Source organism: Carica papaya, chromosome 7 (genome assembly GCF_054855325.1).
Source record: "Carica papaya isolate Zhongbai chromosome 7, ASM5485532v1, whole genome shotgun sequence".
Taxonomy (NCBI): domain Eukaryota; kingdom Viridiplantae; phylum Streptophyta; class Magnoliopsida; order Brassicales; family Caricaceae; genus Carica; species Carica papaya.
The window spans coordinates 27,115,770-27,137,533 of NC_142315.1; the positions used below are offsets into that span (position 1 = coordinate 27,115,770).

At 35.1% G+C, this 21,764-nt stretch overlaps 5 protein-coding genes and 1 long non-coding RNA gene across 7 annotated transcripts; 3 read left to right on the forward strand and 3 right to left on the reverse strand.

Moving 5' to 3' along the window:
- Positions 1 to 1,667: 1,667 nt before the first annotated feature.
- On the reverse strand, positions 1,668 to 2,843 carry LOC110812724 (uncharacterized). The gene has a single exon (XM_022039561.2). The coding sequence runs from the start codon at positions 2,794 to 2,796 to the stop codon at positions 1,849 to 1,851; it is 948 nt and encodes a 315-aa protein (XP_021895253.1). The 5' UTR covers positions 2,797 to 2,843; the 3' UTR covers positions 1,668 to 1,848.
- A 2,008-nt stretch (positions 2,844 to 4,851) lies between these two features.
- On the reverse strand, positions 4,852 to 6,520 carry LOC148253110 (uncharacterized). The gene is made up of 2 exons (XR_015813416.1): positions 5,801 to 6,520; positions 4,852 to 5,241 (listed from the first exon to the last, which is right to left on the reverse strand). It is a non-coding gene; the product is annotated as an uncharacterized LOC148253110 (long non-coding RNA).
- A 2,113-nt stretch (positions 6,521 to 8,633) lies between these two features.
- LOC110812635 (putative EG45-like domain containing protein 1) lies at positions 8,634 to 9,275 on the forward strand. The gene is made up of 2 exons (XM_022039456.2): positions 8,634 to 8,865; positions 9,001 to 9,275. Exons 1-2 carry the CDS (start codon positions 8,751 to 8,753, stop codon positions 9,273 to 9,275), a joined length of 390 nt encoding a protein of 129 aa, XP_021895148.1. The 5' UTR covers positions 8,634 to 8,750.
- A 2,252-nt stretch (positions 9,276 to 11,527) lies between these two features.
- Positions 11,528 to 12,343, forward strand: PNP-A (plant natriuretic peptide A). Its single transcript, XM_088207110.1, has 3 exons — positions 11,528 to 11,712; positions 11,799 to 12,072; positions 12,151 to 12,343. Exons 1-3 carry the CDS (start codon positions 11,592 to 11,594, stop codon positions 12,155 to 12,157), a joined length of 402 nt encoding a protein of 133 aa, XP_088063236.1. The 5' UTR covers positions 11,528 to 11,591; the 3' UTR covers positions 12,158 to 12,343.
- Positions 12,344 to 12,486: 143 nt separating this feature from the next.
- LOC110812732 (cation/H(+) antiporter 4-like) lies at positions 12,487 to 15,507 on the forward strand. 2 transcript variants are annotated; one of them, XM_088207109.1, is made up of 4 exons: positions 12,487 to 12,664; positions 12,744 to 12,982; positions 13,073 to 14,077; positions 14,171 to 15,507. In XM_088207109.1, exons 2-4 carry the CDS (start codon positions 12,962 to 12,964, stop codon positions 15,278 to 15,280), a joined length of 2,136 nt encoding a protein of 711 aa, XP_088063235.1. In that variant the 5' UTR covers positions 12,487 to 12,664; positions 12,744 to 12,961; the 3' UTR covers positions 15,281 to 15,507. The 2 variants fall into 2 exon arrangements, with proteins under 2 accessions (XP_088063235.1, XP_021895260.2); XM_022039568.2 differs by having other exon boundaries at positions 12,487 to 12,982.
- On the reverse strand, positions 15,406 to 18,912 carry LOC110812733 (Acyl-CoA N-acyltransferases (NAT) superfamily protein). Its single transcript, XM_022039569.2, has 5 exons — positions 18,552 to 18,912; positions 17,665 to 17,820; positions 16,665 to 16,760; positions 15,988 to 16,108; positions 15,406 to 15,745 (listed from the first exon to the last, which is right to left on the reverse strand). The coding sequence occupies exons 1-5, from the start codon at positions 18,846 to 18,848 to the stop codon at positions 15,573 to 15,575; spliced, it is 843 nt and encodes a 280-aa protein (XP_021895261.1). The 5' UTR covers positions 18,849 to 18,912; the 3' UTR covers positions 15,406 to 15,572.
- Between the last annotated feature and the right edge of the window lie 2,852 nt (positions 18,913 to 21,764).

Sequence of the window (21,764 nt, forward strand, 5' to 3'; positions counted from 1 at the left end):
GAAAACAGGTCAGTGTACGATTGCTCTAAGCTCTTCTATGTGACTATTTATTTTTCTATACTGCCTAAATTGCTTATTATTCTGCCGTATGATTTAAATTATTATATTTAATTGCTTTCTCATTATTAATTGTCTGATTGTGATTCTTATCTGATTGATTGATTTGAAATGAAGACCTTAATTACGTTTCTTAATTGTTAAGGTATAAAAATATACTATTTGTTTAAATGTCGTTTGATTAATTTGTGAATATAAAATGATATGTTAGTAGGTGATTGGTGGTTACTTATTGATGGGGATCTATATATGAAATACTTACTAGGTACCTTGAAAAATGATGGAAGGACCCGGTACATAGGGAGAATCTTACCGTGGACAATACCTCAACTGGACGGGGCTGAGGGAACCTATACTGGAAGGGTTTGAAGATATAGTTCACCCTCATACCGGACGAGATATTGAGACGATGGTGTGTTTGGCACCCATTATCGGATGGGGTATAGAGATGACCGAGTAAATTAACAAATCTAAATATTGGATTCAAAAGGTAGGAGATATCCTTATGAACCCCCTAGGAATCCCAGTAAGCAGGTAAAAAAGGAAAATGACCGACTTTACTCATTTGTACATTAAATTATAAATGTTGTATGGGTGTTTGTGTTATAGGTTGGTTTTGAAAAACTCATAACGGTAAATGTGATAATAACATTTTAACATTAAATAAATTTATTTATATTAAGGGTTTCATTAGCTGTTTTGTTATTTTTACCAACTTTTATTTTTCATATCAGATATTAGCGTGATATTCTTATTAGGTTAGTGTAACTCACCATTTTATTAACTATTTCAGATCAAGAGAACCAGAATGAAGATCTCAATTAGTAAGAAGGTTGTAAGTAATTTACCTCATGGACCCATTCAAGAACTAGTTGATATTAACTCCTATGATATTTATCTATTTATTTTAAATCATTTATTTTTTTTCTTTTTACGAGCCACTGTAATATGTACATTTTTGTATTCCTATTGAGTATTTTAATTTACTGTGTAAGGAATGTAAATTCTAATATTATTTTTTACTTCTGCATTTAAAAATACTTCATTTCCTTTAAATTACGGGTCTTTACACTAATATTATTGCACGAAAGCCCACTCCATCGCCTGAACCAAAAACAACCTTGTCCACATTGCATTTCTAGAATCCTGATTCCAGTCATTGCCATGCTTGTGGGGCGACTTGGGGCGAATGTTGCTCGTTCTCTCGGTTTCGGATATCTTTTGTTTGCTTCATTCACTTATAAATTTTCATAAATTTTTGTTCACTTACAAATTTCCAAACGAAGTAAATGGAAGTTTGAGGTTTTAAATGTTTAAAAATTGAGTTAAAATTTAAAATTTTTAAAAACTCACAAAACACCGGTTGTCATCCGTACTCCAAATTTGGTGGGCTCTCTTGTTCGAACATGATTGTATTTATTTTCACCATCTTACAATAATCATACTTTTAATTCTCAAAAGAACCCCAAAAAGATCCTATTACGGAGATCCCGTTTTTTAAGAAAACACACGACTTTGAATTTTTGTACTTAAACACTCACTAGACTGAGTATTTTATTTTTATTTGCAGGCCTAAAAATCTTGCATAATCTGAAAATTGATAATAAAAATAAAAACAGAAACCTCGATGGGTTGCAACATTAGACAAAAACTTGGACATACAAACTAATCCACCTAAAAATGTAATAAAAAAAATATACAGAAATGTCAAAACTAAAGTTTAAAAAAAAACAAAACAAAACAAAATACAAAGACAGGGAAAGAAATTACAGAGTATGAGGTAAAAAAAAATTAAACAGTAACAAAGCTCGCGTCTTCACCCTTGATTACTTGCCGTTTCTTGCACCCGCAGTAAAAAACTGTAGTAACTACGTAGCACCACAACACTTCTATTCCGTACAAAAGAACCAGTGCCACTGCATCCCACCTTTCAATCACCACCGTCCACCACGACAACGTGGATAAATCCAGATCCTCCATCAATTCCTCCAGCTTGTAATCGACGAAACCCGACACCGCGATGAACGACGCTGACAAAGCCCATCCGGCAACCCTTCTTCCCTCCATCACCTCCGATCCGGCCCGGATCGCTTCCCACCCGAACCTCTCCTCCACGACGGACACCACAAGCGCCAGACCCATCACCCCCATCAGGTAAATTTCGAAAACCGACGCGGCAACCAGAACCGCCAGCTTCAACCTGGGTTCGGAGCTGAAAGGAGCTGCAATAAAGATCGGAACCGGGGCGTAGAGGAGTAGGAGACCGTAGACGAAGATGGCGGTGACGGAGACCCTTTTCCATGCGGTCTTCGCAGCGGAAAATGAGGATATGAGAGAGGGTCGGCGGCGGTTATAGGAGAGAGATGTGGAGGTGACGGCGGCGAGGCAGGAGAGGAGGGAGAGGAGAAAGGAAGGGAGAAAGAAAAGGGACTTGAGGCGAAGAAGGGAGAGAGCCTCGGCTCGTGATTCTTGCCAGACATGGCGGGCCTCGAAGCGCGTGCGGGTGAGTGCGGCGATGGCCTCTAGGTGGTAGATCTGAGCTTTGAGGGGGCGAGAGGAGAAGGAGAGGGAGAAGAGGAGGAGGGAGAGAGGGAGGGTGAGGAAGAAGAAGATAAAGAGGAAGATGCGTTTGTTTCTGAAGAAAATCTTGATTGAATCAAGGATCGTGGAGGTGAGCTTTGTGTTGGATATAGGCGGCGAGTGTTTCTCATCAGAGAAAGAGTCATCTCCTTCAGACATGGTGTTTTTCTACCAAGTGTGTTTATGCTATAGATAAATAGTAATCACAAACTGGGTTAATTAATTACTGTTAAGAAAATTTAATTAATTTTTTTTATAACTAACAAACAGGATATTTAGATCTGGGTCTAGATTCTTTACTTTCTATTCAATTATGTATTAACAATTGAGATTTTATATATTTTTTAAAAAATTAAAATAAATAGATTAAAAAAATTTATAAAATCTGTGAACTTATTTAACTCCCAAGCACCTAATGATTACTCTCCTCCTCTTCAACGCTTAGACCCATATAATAATCAGTTGTAGTTATCGCCATGATCAAAAGAAAACAAAAATGGGAAGAGAAGCTATTTGGTCGGGATTTTTAGAAATAAAATCACCAAGAAATAAGTTTCTGAAGTCTGAAAAACAAGTTTTGGTGTCACCCATTTAGATTTGTAGGAAAAAACCAAACAGGAGATCCAAGATTTGCGCGCTGCGTCTTTCATAAGCATTCACCAAATTGTTGAATGTTATTTACAGAGAAACTCATCATCTGGTGAAACCTTACAGGATTGTTACTCAGGCACGACTGTTCTTCAGGCTGAGTTTTCTAACCAGATTAATTTATACAATTTACCCTGATGACATGAAATGGTCAATTCTAAAATAATAAGATTGCTCGGCCAACCACAACACTGTCAACTGCTGATAAGAATCCTGGCCTCTTAACAAACATTCATCCTTTCATACAACATTAATCCTCTACTACTCCAATACCCATTCCATCATTTCCTCAATGCGATACTCCCATTCGTGCAATTTCCAAGCCCTTCTTTCGTTGGACCATTGAAACTTGCTGTGCCTTCTGACATCCTGAGCTTTGTTTTCCACAAGTATGGGTGCGTTGTCTATAGATTTTTCATTTTTATGAGGCTCATTCTTCTTTGATACTTCACCGAGGATCATGGTGGAGGCACAAGCCATATTGACTCACATAGCAGAGTACAAAACAATTTTTCCTCCATAATTACAACCGGACTTACCACAGAACTTGAGAATTTTGAGAGAAGATAGTCCACGAAATTCCTAGCAGACTGGTGAAATGAGGTTGGAAGCTGCTTGTTGGATTCTTAAAAGTCATTGTGGTTGGACAGCTTGTCTACAACTTCCCATGAATATAAGGTAAGTGACTGCTACGAGTTCAATATGTGGGGCATGTTATGCCACCAGCAGAGCAACAAAGGAGGCTGCGAATAAAGGAGGCTCTTCATAGAGGTCCATGACTGAACAGATAGAAACACCGGGAGCCCAACAACCAAGTCAAATGCTAGATATTATATTTCTTGTCTTAAATTCCAAGGAAAGTACCCAATGCAATGCTTCTGTGTCTATTTCTATTATACTAAATCATTAAGAAGAATTTACCAGAAAAAGGACAAACAAACAGCTAGTAATTATACATGTTTGTGAGATATTGAGATCATCCTCAAGTTATTTCACCTCAGTGGAGGAAGCCAGATTTTTGAAGATCCTACTGATGCTGGATGGCGATGGATGATTTAAACAGAACACAGAAGACACCAAGAAAGTATTATCTTATTATGTATGATAGAAAACAACAATGTATCACCCAACAGCCTATGATTTAAGACTATAGACTGCATACAAAAGTATCTTTCTCAACCTAAGAAATTGTGTCAACCATGAGAGGTTAATAGAAAGAAAAGAAATCTTTCCGAGCCTTCCAGAAAATATTAAACATATAGAGGAAAACAGTTCAAGATCTTCCAATTGAGGATTTAACAGAGAAACAGAAGAACAGGCAACAATACTAAACTTGATTCAGTGTCATCTTTCCCGGTCTGTGTGTATATTAAGAAGTGATTAATGCAGCAAAACATGGCATACCATTCAGAAGAACACAACAATACATACACACTTTCCCAAATTTCCTACTTGGAGCACATAAGACACAAGATAAAAGCCACAGCTTAAACAGAATCTCGAAGCCCTTGGAAAGGGGTAAAAGTAAATAGGGAATGAATAGTTAAAATTGATCACAACTATTAATTGTAAAATTTTCGGGGTAAGCCTTTGCTGCTTTTCCCGAAAACTGATAATGTAAGTTACTTCAGTGAAAAATATTGATGCAGTAAATAGCTCGTTCAGAAAATAGCTTCTAGATGGGGCACCCCCCACATCTACATTTTCAAAATCGAATATAATATCAAGACCAAAAAGATTTTATGTCCGGGTATTGAAGCTAAAAGTTATTCCTTCGTTATAATGTTAGGTTTAGTTTCTGGAGATAAAGAAATACAATATGAATCCCCATAAGAAGAACCTATGCAGACAAGGGGAAAAGGCAGTTTAAATCCCAATGATTATCAAGCTTCACAGCCTTTTTCCTTCATCCTTGTCGAGGCCAAGATCCTCTCTTCAAAATGTCAAAGTCATCTTCTGAAATAAGTGACATCAATACCATGCCAATACATTTAACAAGATCTTATGAAGCACAAAATTGGAAATAACCAATCATCAGCAACATTTGTCAAATGATAACAATTTAATAAGTCTAGTAATAAGTAACTTATTTCAAATAGACTAAGCAGGTCAATGAACAATCCGATCCAATAACCTTTGGCAAAACAGAGATCCAATCCAATTACTATCTGCAGAATAATTTCTTTTCTTCACAAAAATAGAAATAGTTTCCGGGTTTTAATTTTGCACCTTTCCTCTTTGCAATGGCCCAAATTCATGAAATACTTCAGAAGAAAGAAGGGATAAAACAACTAAGAGGAGAATCACTGAAATCACACTAATGAAAACAGTAAACTCCATGAAATGGAAAAGGAAAACAAAGTGTCCCCAAACCAACTTTGAGGGAAACTAGTTTAATTAAGAGATTTTGTGATCAATCCACCATAATCTATCTTCAACATTGTCACGTTTCGGTGCCTAAATCAAATCTCACCCAAAAAAAAAAAATCCATGCAGTATTACTTCTGTAATTTACCTCTGTCTTCTGGAAATTTCAAGCAATCTGCTTCCCCAGTTCTTTTTTTCTTTAAGAGAGAGAGAGAGAGAGAGAGAGAGAACTTTGCTTTTCCTCACCATATCTCATGGAAATCACGGGTGGATTTACCTTATGCGCAAACAAGTAGGTAATATTGAATTGAGTGAGGATTCACAACATTTAATAAATGGACATAAAATTAATCCCTGCTGACATCCGTGTATGGAATGCCAAAAGCATTGGACTTCATAAATGCTAAGCTTTATCCCAAATGGTTAGGCCTTTCCAAAGCCATATTTCGTCTCCCTAACATCAAGATCCATGAGTACCATTTGCCTTTTTTCCTGTCAAACCCAGTTTCTTCCAAGGAAAGGGGAAAGAGACATAAAAGCTACACGACCTAGGTTTCAATTGCATGCATCATTAAAAAGATTGGCTTTTCTTCCTAATGAAATCCATGTATATCAATTCAATAACCAAAAATATAAAAAACACCCGACTTCAATTTAGCTGCAATAAACATAAATGGAAATGGGGGCTGCAGGTCAATCATCATTTTTTTCTCAGGGATAAAACGATGATGATTTTTATATAAAATTGAGACTGTACACAATCATCATTACAAATCTCTTTAACAGAAACATAGATGCTACAAAAATCTCAAACTCCTTGAAAGAAAAAAAAAATTAAAAAAAAAAAAAAAAAAAACTTACATATCTAACATAGCCTGAAGCCATGATTTCTCCTTCTCCGACCAAAAGTAGTCCAAAACTCCTCTTTATCATCCTCCAATTGCACCGTCGATCGGCAAATGGGACAAGCCGGCACTTTGATCAACCAGGTATCCACACACTTCCTGTGGAAGACGTGACCGCACCCAACGAGTTTCCTGCACCATTGGCCTTGTTTGAAGCCATCAAGACAAACGACGCAGTCGTTCTCCATCTTTTTGGAGAGCTTGAATTGGGGGAGCTTCTTCAACCGCTTCGAACAGAAGCCCTCCGACGACGGGTGATTGCGATGGTGGCGATGGATCGAAGCGAGAAGGAGGGGGAGGAGGAGGAGAGAGGCGAGACCCATGAGGAGGAAAAAGAGAGAGGTTATAAATACCATAATAATCGATTTGAGAATGAGAGAGAGGATTTTGGTGTTGGGCTTTGGCGGTGGATGTGATGGTGGAGGCGGTGAGGGATCACCATGGGGTTGGTAAACGGGAGGCAGCGGCATGGAGGTGGGCTAGTTTTGGGGTGAACGGTGGAGGTTGAGGAAGTTAAGTAGGGGGAAAGGATGGGTTAATTACAGATGGGATAGAGATTTTTGGAGAGGAGATCTCATCGAAGTTACTGGTTCATAACTTCATAGGATATGGTTAAGGTTCCTGTTTCAGAATCGAAGCTGTGGGTAAGTTGACCTTAGGTCAAGTGAGCCCAAAATTCTCTTTATAAAAAAATAATAATATGAACTTGGGAGGCTTAAGTTTAAATTTAAATTTCATAGAAGGATGAATTTATTAATTACTTTTAAAAATTGTAATTGTACATAAATATATTTCTAATTCTTATAAATTTATAAAAATGACCCATCATTTATACTTTTCATTTAATGTCTATTTGGTTTTATTTTTTAAAATAAAATTCTAAATCAAATACTAACACAAATATTTTTAAGATAAAATCAAATTTTTGATAAACATAAAATTCAAAGTTAAAAATAGATATATATAAAGGCCTCGTATCAAAGCATATAATAGTGTTGGAATTAAAGGAGAGAGTAAAAACAAAAATTATATTAACGTATATTTTTTTATTTAAATTTTTAATTAATAGGCTAAATTTTAAATAAGTAAAATTATAATAAATAAATTATATTTAATACTTATCGTTATTTTACATGATATGAATAATTTTTATAGATGATATTCAATCACTTATTATTTTTTTAGATAATTTAAATTAATTAATAATTTTAATAAAAGATAAATTTTAACAATTTAAAATATTCTAAACTTTTAATTATTAATCAAAATCAACAGGACTAATTATTAATCAAATCAGTTGCTTTGTAATTTAGGAGATAATGTTTAGAGGGTTCTTGAGCTATGGAAAAGAGAATGAAAAAGACGAGAAGTAAAAGCTAGACAATTTGATGGTAACTTAAAAAACATTATATATATGTATATGTATTAAAAACACACACACACATATATATATACATACGTATATTATATTACGTGGTCATATCAGCAATCATATCTTAACAAATTTATAAGTATTGTAAAGAATTGTTCAATAAGGACTCGTTTAATAAAAATTTAAATTATACAGCGTAGTTAAACATAAGAAAAAATAATAATAAATGAGTTTACTCTTTTTAAAAAAAAAGAAAATTAATAAAGTTATTCATCTCTCCTAACCCATTTTAATTTTTAAAATTAAAAATTTATTTTATATATATATATATATATATATTTTTTAGTTCATCTTGTCAAAATTTTAATTAAAAATTTAATATATATGCTCATAAAATTAATGATACGACTGCTAATTATACATGCAACGGCTTAGTGTAATTTCTCTTTTCTTAAAAGATAATCTGCATTAATAATGGATACTTGTATTAACATCTAATTTGACCTTAATTTTGTAATAACTGACTAGGTACAACGTTAATTTACAAAACATAATTACTGATATTTATAATAAAATATCTATATAAATAGTAAGAATTAAAAACCTAAATACATTAATTTGGTGCCTTCTGCTCCAAACACTCACCTATAAATTAAACAGGAGCCCAGAGATTTAAACTCACACCCCATTTGTTTCTTGGCAAATCAAAAGCTATAACCTAACCTAATTGCATCTTCTGCTTTGTTTGGTTACCAAGAAAATAAAAATTTTACATCCATTTCGTTTTATTCAGTACTAACTGAAAAAATAAAATAAAAAAGATGGGTATTGAAAAGAGCCATTTGGTCATTACGGGCACTGCCATTGTAATGGCATATCTCATGTCTGTAGCTTTTGCCACCCCCGGCATTGCCACTTTTTACACTAATTATGTCCGTAAGTACTATAGTTTATTCTTAATTCCATATCTAATTCAGGACTACTATGTCTAGTTTATTCTTAGTCTCGTACTCGGTTCGAGATTATCGTGTTGTTATAAATTGATGATTTTAATTTTTGACATTGTTGCAGCATCGGCGTGTTTCGGGAACCAAAACAATGGAGTGATGGTAGCGGCAGCAGGGGATGCATTATGGAATAATGGTAAGGTATGTGGAAAAATGTTCAGTGTGAGATGTACAGGTCCAAGAAATCCAGTGCCACATCCATGCACGAACAAAACTGTAACGGTGAAGATGGTAGATCATTGTCCTGGATGCCCTTCTACTATTGATCTATCTAAAGAAGCTTTCACCGCTATTGCTAATCCTGTCGCTGGCATTATCAACATTGATTATACTCAGTAATTATCTATTAACCCTACACAGTTTTTCTTTAATCATCTTTTTACTTAGTCTTAATTTGGTATCATTAGTCTACTAATCCCAACTTGACTTCGTTTTTACAGGTTATAATTGTGGAAAATAGACATTCATATATCTGGTGGCAAGATTAGAAGATACATATCAATTTTCTACAGAATAATATTTTTTTCATAAAATAAATCTTGTTCAACGCTGATATAATAATAATAATAATAATAATAATAATACAAATATTGGAATTATTCTACATTACTATTGTTGCAAATTACTCCATAAACATAAAGCATATCAATTTACAAATAATCACTTCATAAACTTATGATATTACTAATTTTAAAAAAAGATTGTTGAATATATTTATCACATATGTGCACCAATTAACGGCAAGCTAAGACATAAAATGAAATATATATATATATATATATAGTACGTAAATTAAGACATATAACTAAGAATCTAGTTTTTTAATTCTCCCAAAATAAAAATAAGCATTTAAAATGGAATTTCAAAATAAATAATTTGAAATTATATAAAGTAAAATGTGAATTTGGTTGTGGTCTAATCCTATTAATTTGGGCCAATTTTCTACGACCTCGTCAACGGGTGGAGCCACCAGTCAAACCATCAAAAAGGATTTTGCAAGATCTCCGATATTATTAATATTTTGAACATATAATATATATATATATTCATATTACAAGAACATATCATTCTAATTTTTCAAATCCGACATTTTTCGTAATATAATTTTAATATGATATTTTATAAAAAAAAAATTAATAAAATTATTACCACATTGTTAATACTATCAATAGTTATGGAATTAAAAGTGAATAAATTTTATTATCAAGAAGTTTATGTTTGTGTTACACAAGAAAACTTTTATTAAGATAATATTTTATTAAATAACATTAAGACAGTATCGTAGAAATTTTAAATTTTATACTAAATATGTACAATATTGTGGTCATTAAATAAAAAATAATAATAATAAAAATTTGAAATTAATAAATTAAGTTTATGAAATATTTAAGTAAAACTTACAATTCATGAGAAATTGAGTTCTTTTATTTACGTATGCACTGAGGATTGATGATGACCACAATTTTGACGTAATTTTCTTAATTAACATAATTACAATTAATTAAAATTGTTATTAAATAAAATCTCTAATATGTGATCAAAGTCAAAATTCATAATAATTACTTGGTACCATAGTTTCTTCCTTATTTGTCTTTCTTTGAATCTTCCTGGTAATGAAGTGGGGAAAGAAATATGCAATGATGGAAGCATATTATATACTTTTATGATAAAAAAAAAAAAAAAAAAAAAAGTAATGATATATTTTTGTAGATTTAAGTCTATCATATATAATTATCGACTATATGGTAATTTAATAGTAAAATTTTTATATTTTATTTAAATATTAAATGCTCAAATTTCATCAAAGATACCATACATAAAATTTTTTATTTTATAAGTTAAATACAACTTATTTTTTAATTAAGATAGTTATAATAAGTTAAAGTTTGGATTATATTTTTTGTTTTAAAAAAAAAAAAATCTTCAATAGAGTCAACGTCAAAGTCAAAATTAGTAGTAATTACTTCCCACAAAAATTTCTTCCTTATTTCTCTTTCTTTGCACCTTCCTAGTGGTTGAGTGGGAAAAGAAGTATTCAATTATGAGAAGCATTATATACTTTTACGATAAAAATTAATTATTAATTGCAAATTTATGAATATGATTGATTTATCTTAAATATTTATAAAGAAATTCTAAAAATAAATTTAAAAATATTAATTACATTGATATGTCAAATTTGCTAACTATTTCATATTTCTTAAAATTTTAATTTTTGTGAAAAATTACTTTAAAAAGTGTATTTAATGCAGTCACACATTCTACTGTAAATTATAAAAATAATATTAAAATGGATTTTAAATAAAATTATTTTTAATAAAAAATTATTAAATTTTTAGTAAAAAAAAAAATATTGTTATTTTAAAAAATGAATGGTGGGTATTTAGTTAAAGTAAACATATCCTTACCCATACAAGAAAAGCAAATATAAATGAATTAGATTTTACAAATATAAATGAAGAAGACAACTCTGGCGTGTTGTTTAATCAAAGAAAATTGTCAGGAGTGGACCAACGATAGTGGAGGACATGACATGGAAACCAGAGTGAGAGAAGGGTAAAAAGAAAAAAAAATGGCTATAAAAAGCGGAGAAGAGAATTTGATTTCAGTTAGAAGAAGCATAAGAGAAGTAACAAATTACATATTAAAAACAAAATGAAGATGGCGATCGGAACTGTTTTACTGATGGTGGCCATAGTTTCATGCTTATCCTCATTTGCAAACGCCGCCCAGGGACTCGCCGTTTACTACCCGCCCCGCAACAACAACTACCTCCGTAAGCACATATTCTATATCCCATCTGTATATATATTTACATGAATACGTATGTTTATGAAGTATTTGATTTTCAACTATTTACAGCATCCAAGTGCTATGGGTATCAAGATAATGGGTGGATGGTGGCGGGAGTGAGTGATGCGCTTTGGAACAATGGCGCAGCCTGTGGGAGGAGGTACAGAGTGCGATGCATCGGAGGAGCCAACGCCGCTCCACATCCTTGCAAAGCCGGTAGCGTGGTTGTTAAAGTCGTAGATTACTGTAGATCAGTTTGTTATGGAGATATCAATCTTTCCCAATATGCTTTCTCCCAGATTGCTGATGTTAATGCTGGAAAAGTCAGAATTGAATATTATCAGTACGTGTCTGAATCTTTCCCCTACACTGTTCTTATTTCCTTAACCATCATTGTCTAATACGTTATTTTTTTTGGCAGGGTTTGAAGTTTGAAGCTTTTCTATTTGGAGAGGAGAAGATGTTTATTAAGCATTAAGCAAAAGAAGTGTTCTCTAAATAGTTATGAATAAATCAAGTACCTAACTTGTCTTTTGCACTTAATTTGATGTATTCACTCTTCCGGGCTGCATTTTGTTATTGAGAATAATAAAATATTAATGGGTATTCGGGAATGTATGTGAAAGAAAAAGACTTTGAAAGATTGGTTAATTCCCACTAATCTCCGTGATAAATATAATTGTAGACAGAGAAAAGGTAAGTCAAATTGTTAAATAACTATTATAACCTATTATTATCCATTCACTTGTACGAAATTCAACACTTTCTAAAATTAGAATTCAAACAATCTGGTATCTTGCTGACTGAAACATGGTAACAGCTCCGTTATTCCAAGAAAAAAAACAAACTGCCAAATTTTGCCAATGCTTTTTATCCTCAACAACTATTTGGCGTTGGCCCCATGGTTCAAACCTAAAACAAGTATATAAATGAAGGTTCGTCAATGGTGGCTAGTTTTGATCCCATAAACCACCGGAAAAATGGCATATATTACTTCTAATGCCTTGCCTGCAGATGCAGGAGAGAGTTTTCAGACATTGAATGGTTCAAACGTACTGAAGGTATGCATAAAGTTGCCGCCAAATATTCACTCAGACGGCATATGGGATTACATAGACCACGGTGTTCATAACCCGCTAGAGGCTACGTTGCCGCGGCTGGAGCTGCAACTTCTTGGAGTTCTCTTCCTTACCCAGCTTCTCCATTATGCTTTTAAAAGATCCGGAGTCCCAATGTTTGTTTCACAGTGTCTTGTAAGTGTGTCTCTTTCAAGATTCAGTTCCTTAATTTTGTGCATGTTTGGATCCTCCTGAATTCTTATCGTTTGTGGAATATTTATATAGGCCGGCCTCATTTTAGGTCGCACGGTACTGGGGCAGAATGAAAGTTATAGTCGAATCATGCTTTCATATCACAGCCAAGAAATTATTGACACAATGGCAGGATTCAGCTTCGGACTATCTCTATTTCTACTGGGCATTAGAATGGATGTCAGCTTGATATTTAGAACAGGAAAGAGGACATTCTACACTGGTGCAACATCTTTCTTGATACCTTTAGTCCTTGGCTTGCTAGCAGTGGAACAAGCTTGCAGATTATGGGGTCTAAACTCAGACGAGGAAATGAAACTCATCGCGGTTACCATCGTACATTCCGCTTCTGTGTCTTCTGTTCTTGCTAACCTGCTCCTTGATCTTCAGATCATCAACTCAGAGATTGGACGGTTAGGGTTATCCACAGCCATGGTTTCTGATATGTTAAGCGTATTCGTCACTGGTGTGATCATCTTATTGAAGGCAATTCAAACACAGACGGTGGTATCTCTGGCAGAGATAGCATCAGTTCTGGTGTATATCATTTTAGTCGTGCTCATTTTTAGGCCTGCAATGAGTTGGGTTGTCAGGAAAACGCCAGAAGGCAGGCCTGTTAAGAATTTATACACTCATGCAGTTATTCTTGGAGCTCTGGCATCTAGTATTCTCTCTATTTGGTTCAGCACATTCATCTTCGTTGGTCCTCTAGTTTTTGGGTTAGCTGTACCAGATGGACCGCCATTAGGATCTGCAGTGCTTGCTAAGCTTGATGATCTCGTCAATGGCGTGGTTTTTCCTCTTTTTATAACCACTTGCACCATGAAAGCTGATCTCTTCGACCTTGCATTTGATGCCCATTTGATGAAGGGCACTATAATGGTGGTAGCTGTCATAACCATAGCAAAATTTATTGCCTCTATGGTTCCTTCTTATTTCTGCAAGATGCCTATAAAGGACACTGCAGCATTTGGGATCATGATGTGCTGCAAAGGGATAGTGGAGATGGGCACCTATGTCTTCTGCGCAGACAATGGGGTAATTCTCTTTGAAGCTCCATTCATGTCATTTATTCTTTCTTTCTTTCTTGTACATGCCGGTTTTCAATTTTTTCTTACTGTTTCTCTGTAGATCATAACCAGACATATGTTTGATCTGTTAATTGTTATAATTCTGGTCACGAGAACCACCGTCACCATCGCAGTTAAATGGCTATATGATCCTTCAAGGATATATGCAGGCTACCAAAAAAGAAATATAATGCATTCCAAACCCAATTCAGAGCTTCATATACTCGCCTGTATTTACAAGCCCAGCAACATTCCAAAAATCATCAATTTTCTTGCAGCCCTGGGTCCAACCACACACAGACCTCTTGCCCTTTATGTCCTTCATCTAATTGAGCTATGCGGAACAAGCGTCCCTCTCTTCATCTCCCATCGGTTGCAGACGAAAACTGTCTTGAGAAGCCCCTACTCTGAAAATGTTATTCTATCTTTCAAATGCTTTCAAGAAGAAAATGAAGGCATAACTCAATTGAACACGTTCACTGCTATCTCCCCACCCAAGTTCATGCACGAGGATATATGTTTGCTTGCTCTCAACAATCTCACCTCCCTTATACTACTCCCTTTCCATGGGAAATGGTCAGTTGGTGGGTTTTTAGAATCACAAGACACCAACACAAGGGCCTTGAATTGTAGTGTCCTTGAAAGAGCACCTTGTTCTGTGGGAATCCTTATTGATCGAGTTTTTTCAGGACAATTAACTTTGAGGGGAAATTCGAAACCCTCGTCTCTCTCCATTGCCATGATCTTCTTTGGAGGTAGTGATGATCGTGAGGCATTGACCCTAGCAAAACGCATGAGCCAGAATACAAGAAATATGCTAACTGTGCTCCGGTTCATTGACAAGAACGATAAGGGTGGAACAGATTGGGAGAAAATGCTCGACTCAGAGGTGTTGAGAGAGATAAAACCTAAAGAAATCACAAATCCAAGAGTTAAATACAAGGAATTAGTGGCAGATGGACGACAAGCAGCATCTGTAATTCAAAGTACAGCACATAAATTCGACCTTATTATTGTTGGGAGACGACACAACCTGGAAACTTCACAAACCTCAGATCTCAGCAGGTGGAACAAGTTCCCGGAGCTAGGCGTTATAGGAAACTTTCTTGTCTCAGCAAACCTCCCTTGCAGAAATTCAATTTTGGTTGTACAACAACAGCAAACTGTATAATACTGTGATTCAACACATCAATTAATTTTGTAGCTTTGCTTTTAGGAAATATCGGTATTTTCTTTATTTGGAGGCATGGCTTTTATACTTAAACACTTTCATTCTCCTTCCTTAAGTCCGACGAATGAAATTGAAGCCAACCTTCTTGTAAATAATACAAATAAGTATACAGTTGTTTTTTTATATAGATGAATAAAACATACACCCTATGCACATTGAACGAACAACATCCAATTACAAGGATGCTTTGAAATTCACAATATTCAGACCTTCAAAAGCAAACTAATGCAGGTCACAAGTCATAGGAACTAGGGAGACCAAGCCATAATAGATGCCTCCGAGGTCGGTCCAAAAACCTGGCTTGCCATGCAGGTTCATCGCTTTCATAGATGAAACCACTTTTTGTGTACAATTTCTTTGCTGCTTCATTGTCAACGGCAACATGAACATACAGATCCGTTATGCCTGAAAATACAGCAGACTTAGGCTAGGATGAGGCCAGGCCAAGTAAGTGCAGTGTGGGTGCAGTTAAATCAAAGATATCAACAACCAAAATAAATGCGCGCAACAAATTGCAAAAACACTCATTTCCAATTGAAAGATCCTATAAAGCACTAAAGCGATCAGAGGTAAAAATATTAAATTTACGAGTACAACTTTCTTGGTAAAGATGCATGATAATAGATAAGTTTCAAAGAAGTTGTTACCCCATTCTTTAGCAACTACTTTTGACTTTGCAATAAGTTTGTAACCCAGCCCATTCCTGTGCAGTTCTTTGGCAACGCATACATTGCTCAGATATGCTCTCGCAAAATCAGCACCAATCCCCTGTTAGGGTAAACTCTTACAAGATCTCAACTCTATAATAATGTAATTCTTTCAAATAAAAAAAAACTGCATCAGATCTATAAGTAAGGCCGGTTAGACAAAATGCAGTAAAGCTAATACAAAAATACTTCTGAAACTATATATCTCAGTCAAGCCCGCCCCCTTCCCCACCAAAAGAAGTAATTTCATAATAATTAGGACCTAGTTTCAAATAGGCCAACAATATGAACTGTCATAACAAAATGATTTGGAGAAGCTCAAGAGAATATCTCTCACAAGGATACTTGAAGAGAACAAATGAAAGGGTCAATGGCAAAGAGTTAAAAAAGGGAGTTTGTGACTCTGTGGAGAGATTAGACAACAAAAATTAAAAAGTCAATAACCCAGACATATCCCTTCGTCCTTTCTTTGAAGTGCATACACGCACTAGATATCATGAATTCCTTGAACCTAGCTGTTAAAACCTTCACTGGCGATCATAGTCCATTACTATAAACTTCTATAAACAGACTATAAGCATAATACAAGAACAGTCAAGTCATATTTAACAAAATACCTCTGGTTTCATTCCTGTTATCTCCTCCGGGAGTCTCATACATTGGTTAAGATCAAGGGTCCCAACTACGACTCGATCTTCACCATTGTCAGAATACTATGAAATACAAGGAAAAAAATTGTCAGTTAGCAAGAAATTAAATACATGCAAACACACATTGAAACAGCTACTAGGGATTAAGTCCAAGGTTAGCCAAATGAAAAGGAAGAAATGTAAATTCTCAAGGAGAGAGAAAAAAAATAAAACCTATGCAGCAAGAGGAAGACCTACAAGGACGTTTCGTATGGAATTAAGAGAAGCAAAAGGGGAATTTAGTGTCCATGAAATAGCAAGAATGCTGGATGAAATCTAAGGTTGTGCATAACCTTAAGTAAAGCTTTTCTTCTCCAGATCATACCAAGCTTTATAAGACTGGACAAGAATGTCAGGCTCCCCCCTGCCCCCTCTTTCAAAAAGGCACACATGAAAACCAAACCTTTCCAGGAATCAGCTGGGTTGAAGTCAGCTTTCTATAAACCAATTAGGACATAACTCATTGCTTGATATTCAATCAAATTTTAGTATAATCATAAAGTTTTTAACCAGCAAAAGCCACAGCTAGTCTAGATCTCCTATCCAAAGTGCAGAATATTCAAGATCTGACATTCAGATATGTGCAGTTATTCCTTCCAGCATATTTTTCATCAAATGTTGATTCCTGTTGACATTGACATGAACAATTTGATCAGATTTCTTAACATCCATATACTGAATGTGCAAAGTTTTTTAACTTTGTTGCACAGAGTAAAAGTCACAGAATATGACTAAATTAATGAAGTCTAGACGAACGGTGCAACTCTGAAGTTTTACTTAGTATAAGAGAGTAGAGCTTCCACCCAGTAAAGCACAAGATAATTTCACCCCTTTTTTCATCGACACAACCTTTTCACTAGTGAGGAAATTGAAATGATCTCAATTCTAAAACCTTACACAAATTAAATCAGGAAAGAAACAAACAAACCTTACATGCATCACACAGATCATCCGACAAGCTTGACACTTGTGATAATGGAAGAGTAGCATTTATGCAAGAAACCCTCCTAAAGCCCTCCCTCTTCCCTGTAATCCGGTCCGTTATCGCTTCGAATTCACGCTCCGCCAAATACTTTTGATGATCCTAATAAAACTTGACAATGATAAAATAACATCAATATTATATCCAAAACACAAGAAGATCACTCGAGAAATATCTTGTTACTTAGTTGTTTGAACGACCCTCTGATTTTTAATAGACAAGAAGAAACAAAGATTTGCTTCCGACATGCCACAAAGCTTGGAGCTCAGGCCACGTGAAAATTGCAGCAACCACGACCAGGCATCACTATTCAAATTGGACAAAAAAATGAATCAATTTTTCTCTCGAATAAGTTCTATCTTCCATTAATCTTTTCCTTTGTTCACCGTAAGTAACGCATCTAAAAGATCAGTTGTAAATGGATGTTTCCACGACACACCATGCCAAGACATCCTTCCCGTATGAAATTCACATTTTACACTGATATTCGCTCTAACGGATGATAAAATAAAATTAAATTAAAAAAAAAATTAGAAGATCACTGTTCTAGACATGAATGATTCTTCTACGTCAATCTATGGTTTGACAAGACCAACCGACAAGTTAGAAAGAGTAAAACAATTTTTAAAAAAATGAAGAGCGAGACTGCTACTATTTCATCCAGAAGGAGTTATCTTGCTAGAATTGACTAGTTAACTTGCTAGAATTGACTATTTAAACTGTTCTCACAACAGAAAAGACACTGAGCACTTCGATTTCCTCCAAGTTTCTCACAGTCCAAGCAAAGAATCGGAACTTGAAATTACTAAAAAGAAAAAGAAAAAGCGACTGACTTGGATGGCGTAAGCGGAAGGATCGAACTCGTAGAAGGACCGAACACGGAGGCATGCGGCAGCCCAGAGTTGGTGCTCCGACGCCGTTTCAGCGAAAACCAGCAACGACTTGTCAATAGTAGGCGCGCAGATGTGTGAGGCAAAGAGAGGACGGAGGCGCTTGCGACGGGTGAAAGCGAAAGCGGAGGATCGGGGAGCGATACTAGAAGAATTAGGGCAACACATGAGGCTTTGAGAATCGATGGAGTTGGCAATGGCAGAAGAGATCGGAGAAGGAAGAGATGAGAGCATCGCCATTTGATTTTTTTTTTTTTAAATTCTATTTTTCTCCCCTCCCTTTAGTTGCTTCGTTTATCTTTTATTTCTGGATACAGTTGTATGTTGTTAAATAAAATTTAAAAATATATTTATTTTATTCGGATAGTAATTAATTTTTTTTAAAAAAAAAAGACAAGAAAGATTATCCGTTTAAGTAAAATATAATATATTTTTAAATTTTATCTAACGTATCTTTTATATAATTATTTATAGAAGTATAGTTAATTTATAAAATGATAAAAATCAATAAAATAATTTATTAAAAGATGCAAAAATTTTATTTCAAACTTTTTTTAGTTTTATTATCATTTTCACTTTTTTCATTATTAACTTGTTTATATTTTTGCAAATACAAAATATAAATTTAGAAAAATAAAAATAATAAAACATTTCCACATATAAAAGGAAGTATCCAACTTTATTTAATATAAATTAGTTCATATGTAATATCCGGGCCGGAACTTGGTTGGGAATTTATTTTAAAATTTTAAAAATGTATAAAAAATTAAATTTTAAAATTAATAAAATTTATTTAATGTGAAATTATATAAAAAAATAAATTGAAGACGAAATTGAAAAAGTGCAGTTATGTTAACTCAGCTAATGGTTTCAGAATGTAGGATAATAGGGGCCACACAACAGATATGACTTCAGGATCTGAAGAGAGTTACATATTTGGCCCACCTGACTGTTCAACCTGAGTTGATCCAGAGAATAAAAGAAGTCTAATCCGCCGATTTCACCCTATTAGCTCTCAGGAATGATGCAGAATAAGGAATAAATTCAGAATTTCGAGTCTCTTCCGATGGGTTGCTCAGATTTCAGGACAATGTGTGTATTTCATATGATAGTGAACTGAAAAGAGACATCATGACAGAGACTCATATCTCAAAGTTTGTCATACATCCCGAAAAAATTAAAATATATCAAAGTATGTGACCCCATATTTGGCGGAATGGGATGAAAAGAGAGATGATCGACTTTGTTTCCAAGTGTCTAGTGTATTAGTAGGTTAATGCAGTGCATTAACGTTCAAGCAGGCTACTTCAGCCATTATCAATTCCGGAATAGAAATGGAAACACATCACAATAGATTTCGTGACAGGATTGTCTAGGGTACGCTTGGGATATAATGTCATTTGGGTAATTGTTGACTGGCTCACAAAGTTTTCTCATTTCTTGGCCATTAAGATGACCGACCCCTCGGGCAAGCTAGCAAAGATGTATATTCAGGAGATAATCAGATTACATGGAGTGCTAGTGACAGTAGTATCTGACAATGACTCCAAGTTTACTTTTCGGTTATGATATAGTTTTCAGCAAGTCATGAGACCGAAACTATCTCTTAGTACCGCATTCCACCCTCAAATCGATGGACAATCAGAAACGACGATCCGCACACTAGAGGATATGCTCCGAATTTATTTTTTAACTTCGAGGGCCATTGGAATGATCATTTACTATTGATAGAGTTCGCATACAATAACAGTTATCAAGCAAATATCGGTATGGCTCCGTACGAGACGTTATATAGCCGCCAATGCAGATCGTCGATCTGTTGAGAAGATGTAAGTGATAGGAAATTGTTCAACCTAGATATTATGGAGGAGACTACAGCCAAAATAATTAAGATCAAGAATAATATCCAGACGGCTAAGAGTAGACAGAAGAGTTATGCGGACACCCAGATGAGGGATTTGGAATTTGAGAAATGTGATCGAGTGTTCTTTAAGGTCGCCAATTTCAAGAGAATCAGTAGGTTTGGCAATAATAGAAAACCTTATACAGAATTGGTATCGCCACCTACAGACTGACACTACCTCCAGAATTATCCAGAGTCCATAATGTATTTCATGTGTCTATGTTACGCAAATACAACTCGGACCCCTCTCACATCTTGGCTCACGAGCCCCTTTTACTTTATGAAGATCTGTCATATGAGGAGGTGCCGGTGGACATTATAAATTGAAAGAGCAGAGTACTCTGTAATTGAAAAATTCTCTTTATTAAGATCCTATGACAGAATCATACATAGAGAGAGGTCACATAGGAACTAAAAATAGACTTCAGAACCCAACATTCCTAACTGTTTGATTGAGCGAGAAAGAGACAAATTTAAAGGGCCAAATTTCCTTTTAAGGAGGAGAGAGTTGTAATATCTGGACTCGATATTTGGCCCATGATTAATTTTAAATTTTAAAAAATATATAAAAATTTAATTTTAAAATTAATAAAATTTAATTTAATGTGAACTTATGGAAAAAAAATAGGTTGAGGACGAAGTTGAAAATAATTTTGGAAAAAAGTGGTGAAAATTTGGGTTCGGATGGTGTTTTTGAAAGAAAAATTAGAAATTGATGGTCAGAATATAATTAAAAAAATGGCACCACGTAGGACTGCCCAGTCAGTAATCTCGACGAATTGGAGTACACCGCGTGGTAAGGCACGCTGACTCGGTGCCACGCAGGAGGCAACACTGGCGATATGTGTGCCCCGCGTTGGACAGTTGAGATCAAACGCGATGAATGAACCAGATTTACACGAGACAAAATATTTTGCATCACACCGAACCCAAACCCTAGTCGCCAGCCTCCCGTTGGAGAAAAAGAACCAATCGCAAGAGAAAGGAGCCGACCGCCGCCTGTTGCTGCGCCGGAGCCACCTCCAACTGCCAAAAATGGTTGATCAAAGAAAAACACCCAGCCGCGAAGTTGAGCCGGCAGAGTTGCCGCACTGAAAAATTCCACCGCTGATAGGTTTTTATTTTTTGACTTTTTTCGACCAATTGAGGCCCCCTAATGTGTTTTCTCGCAGGGATGAGTATAAAACTGACCAAAACTGGCCAAACCGAGGCAAACCGCCACGGTGGGTGGTGGTGTTATCACTGGAGCACAG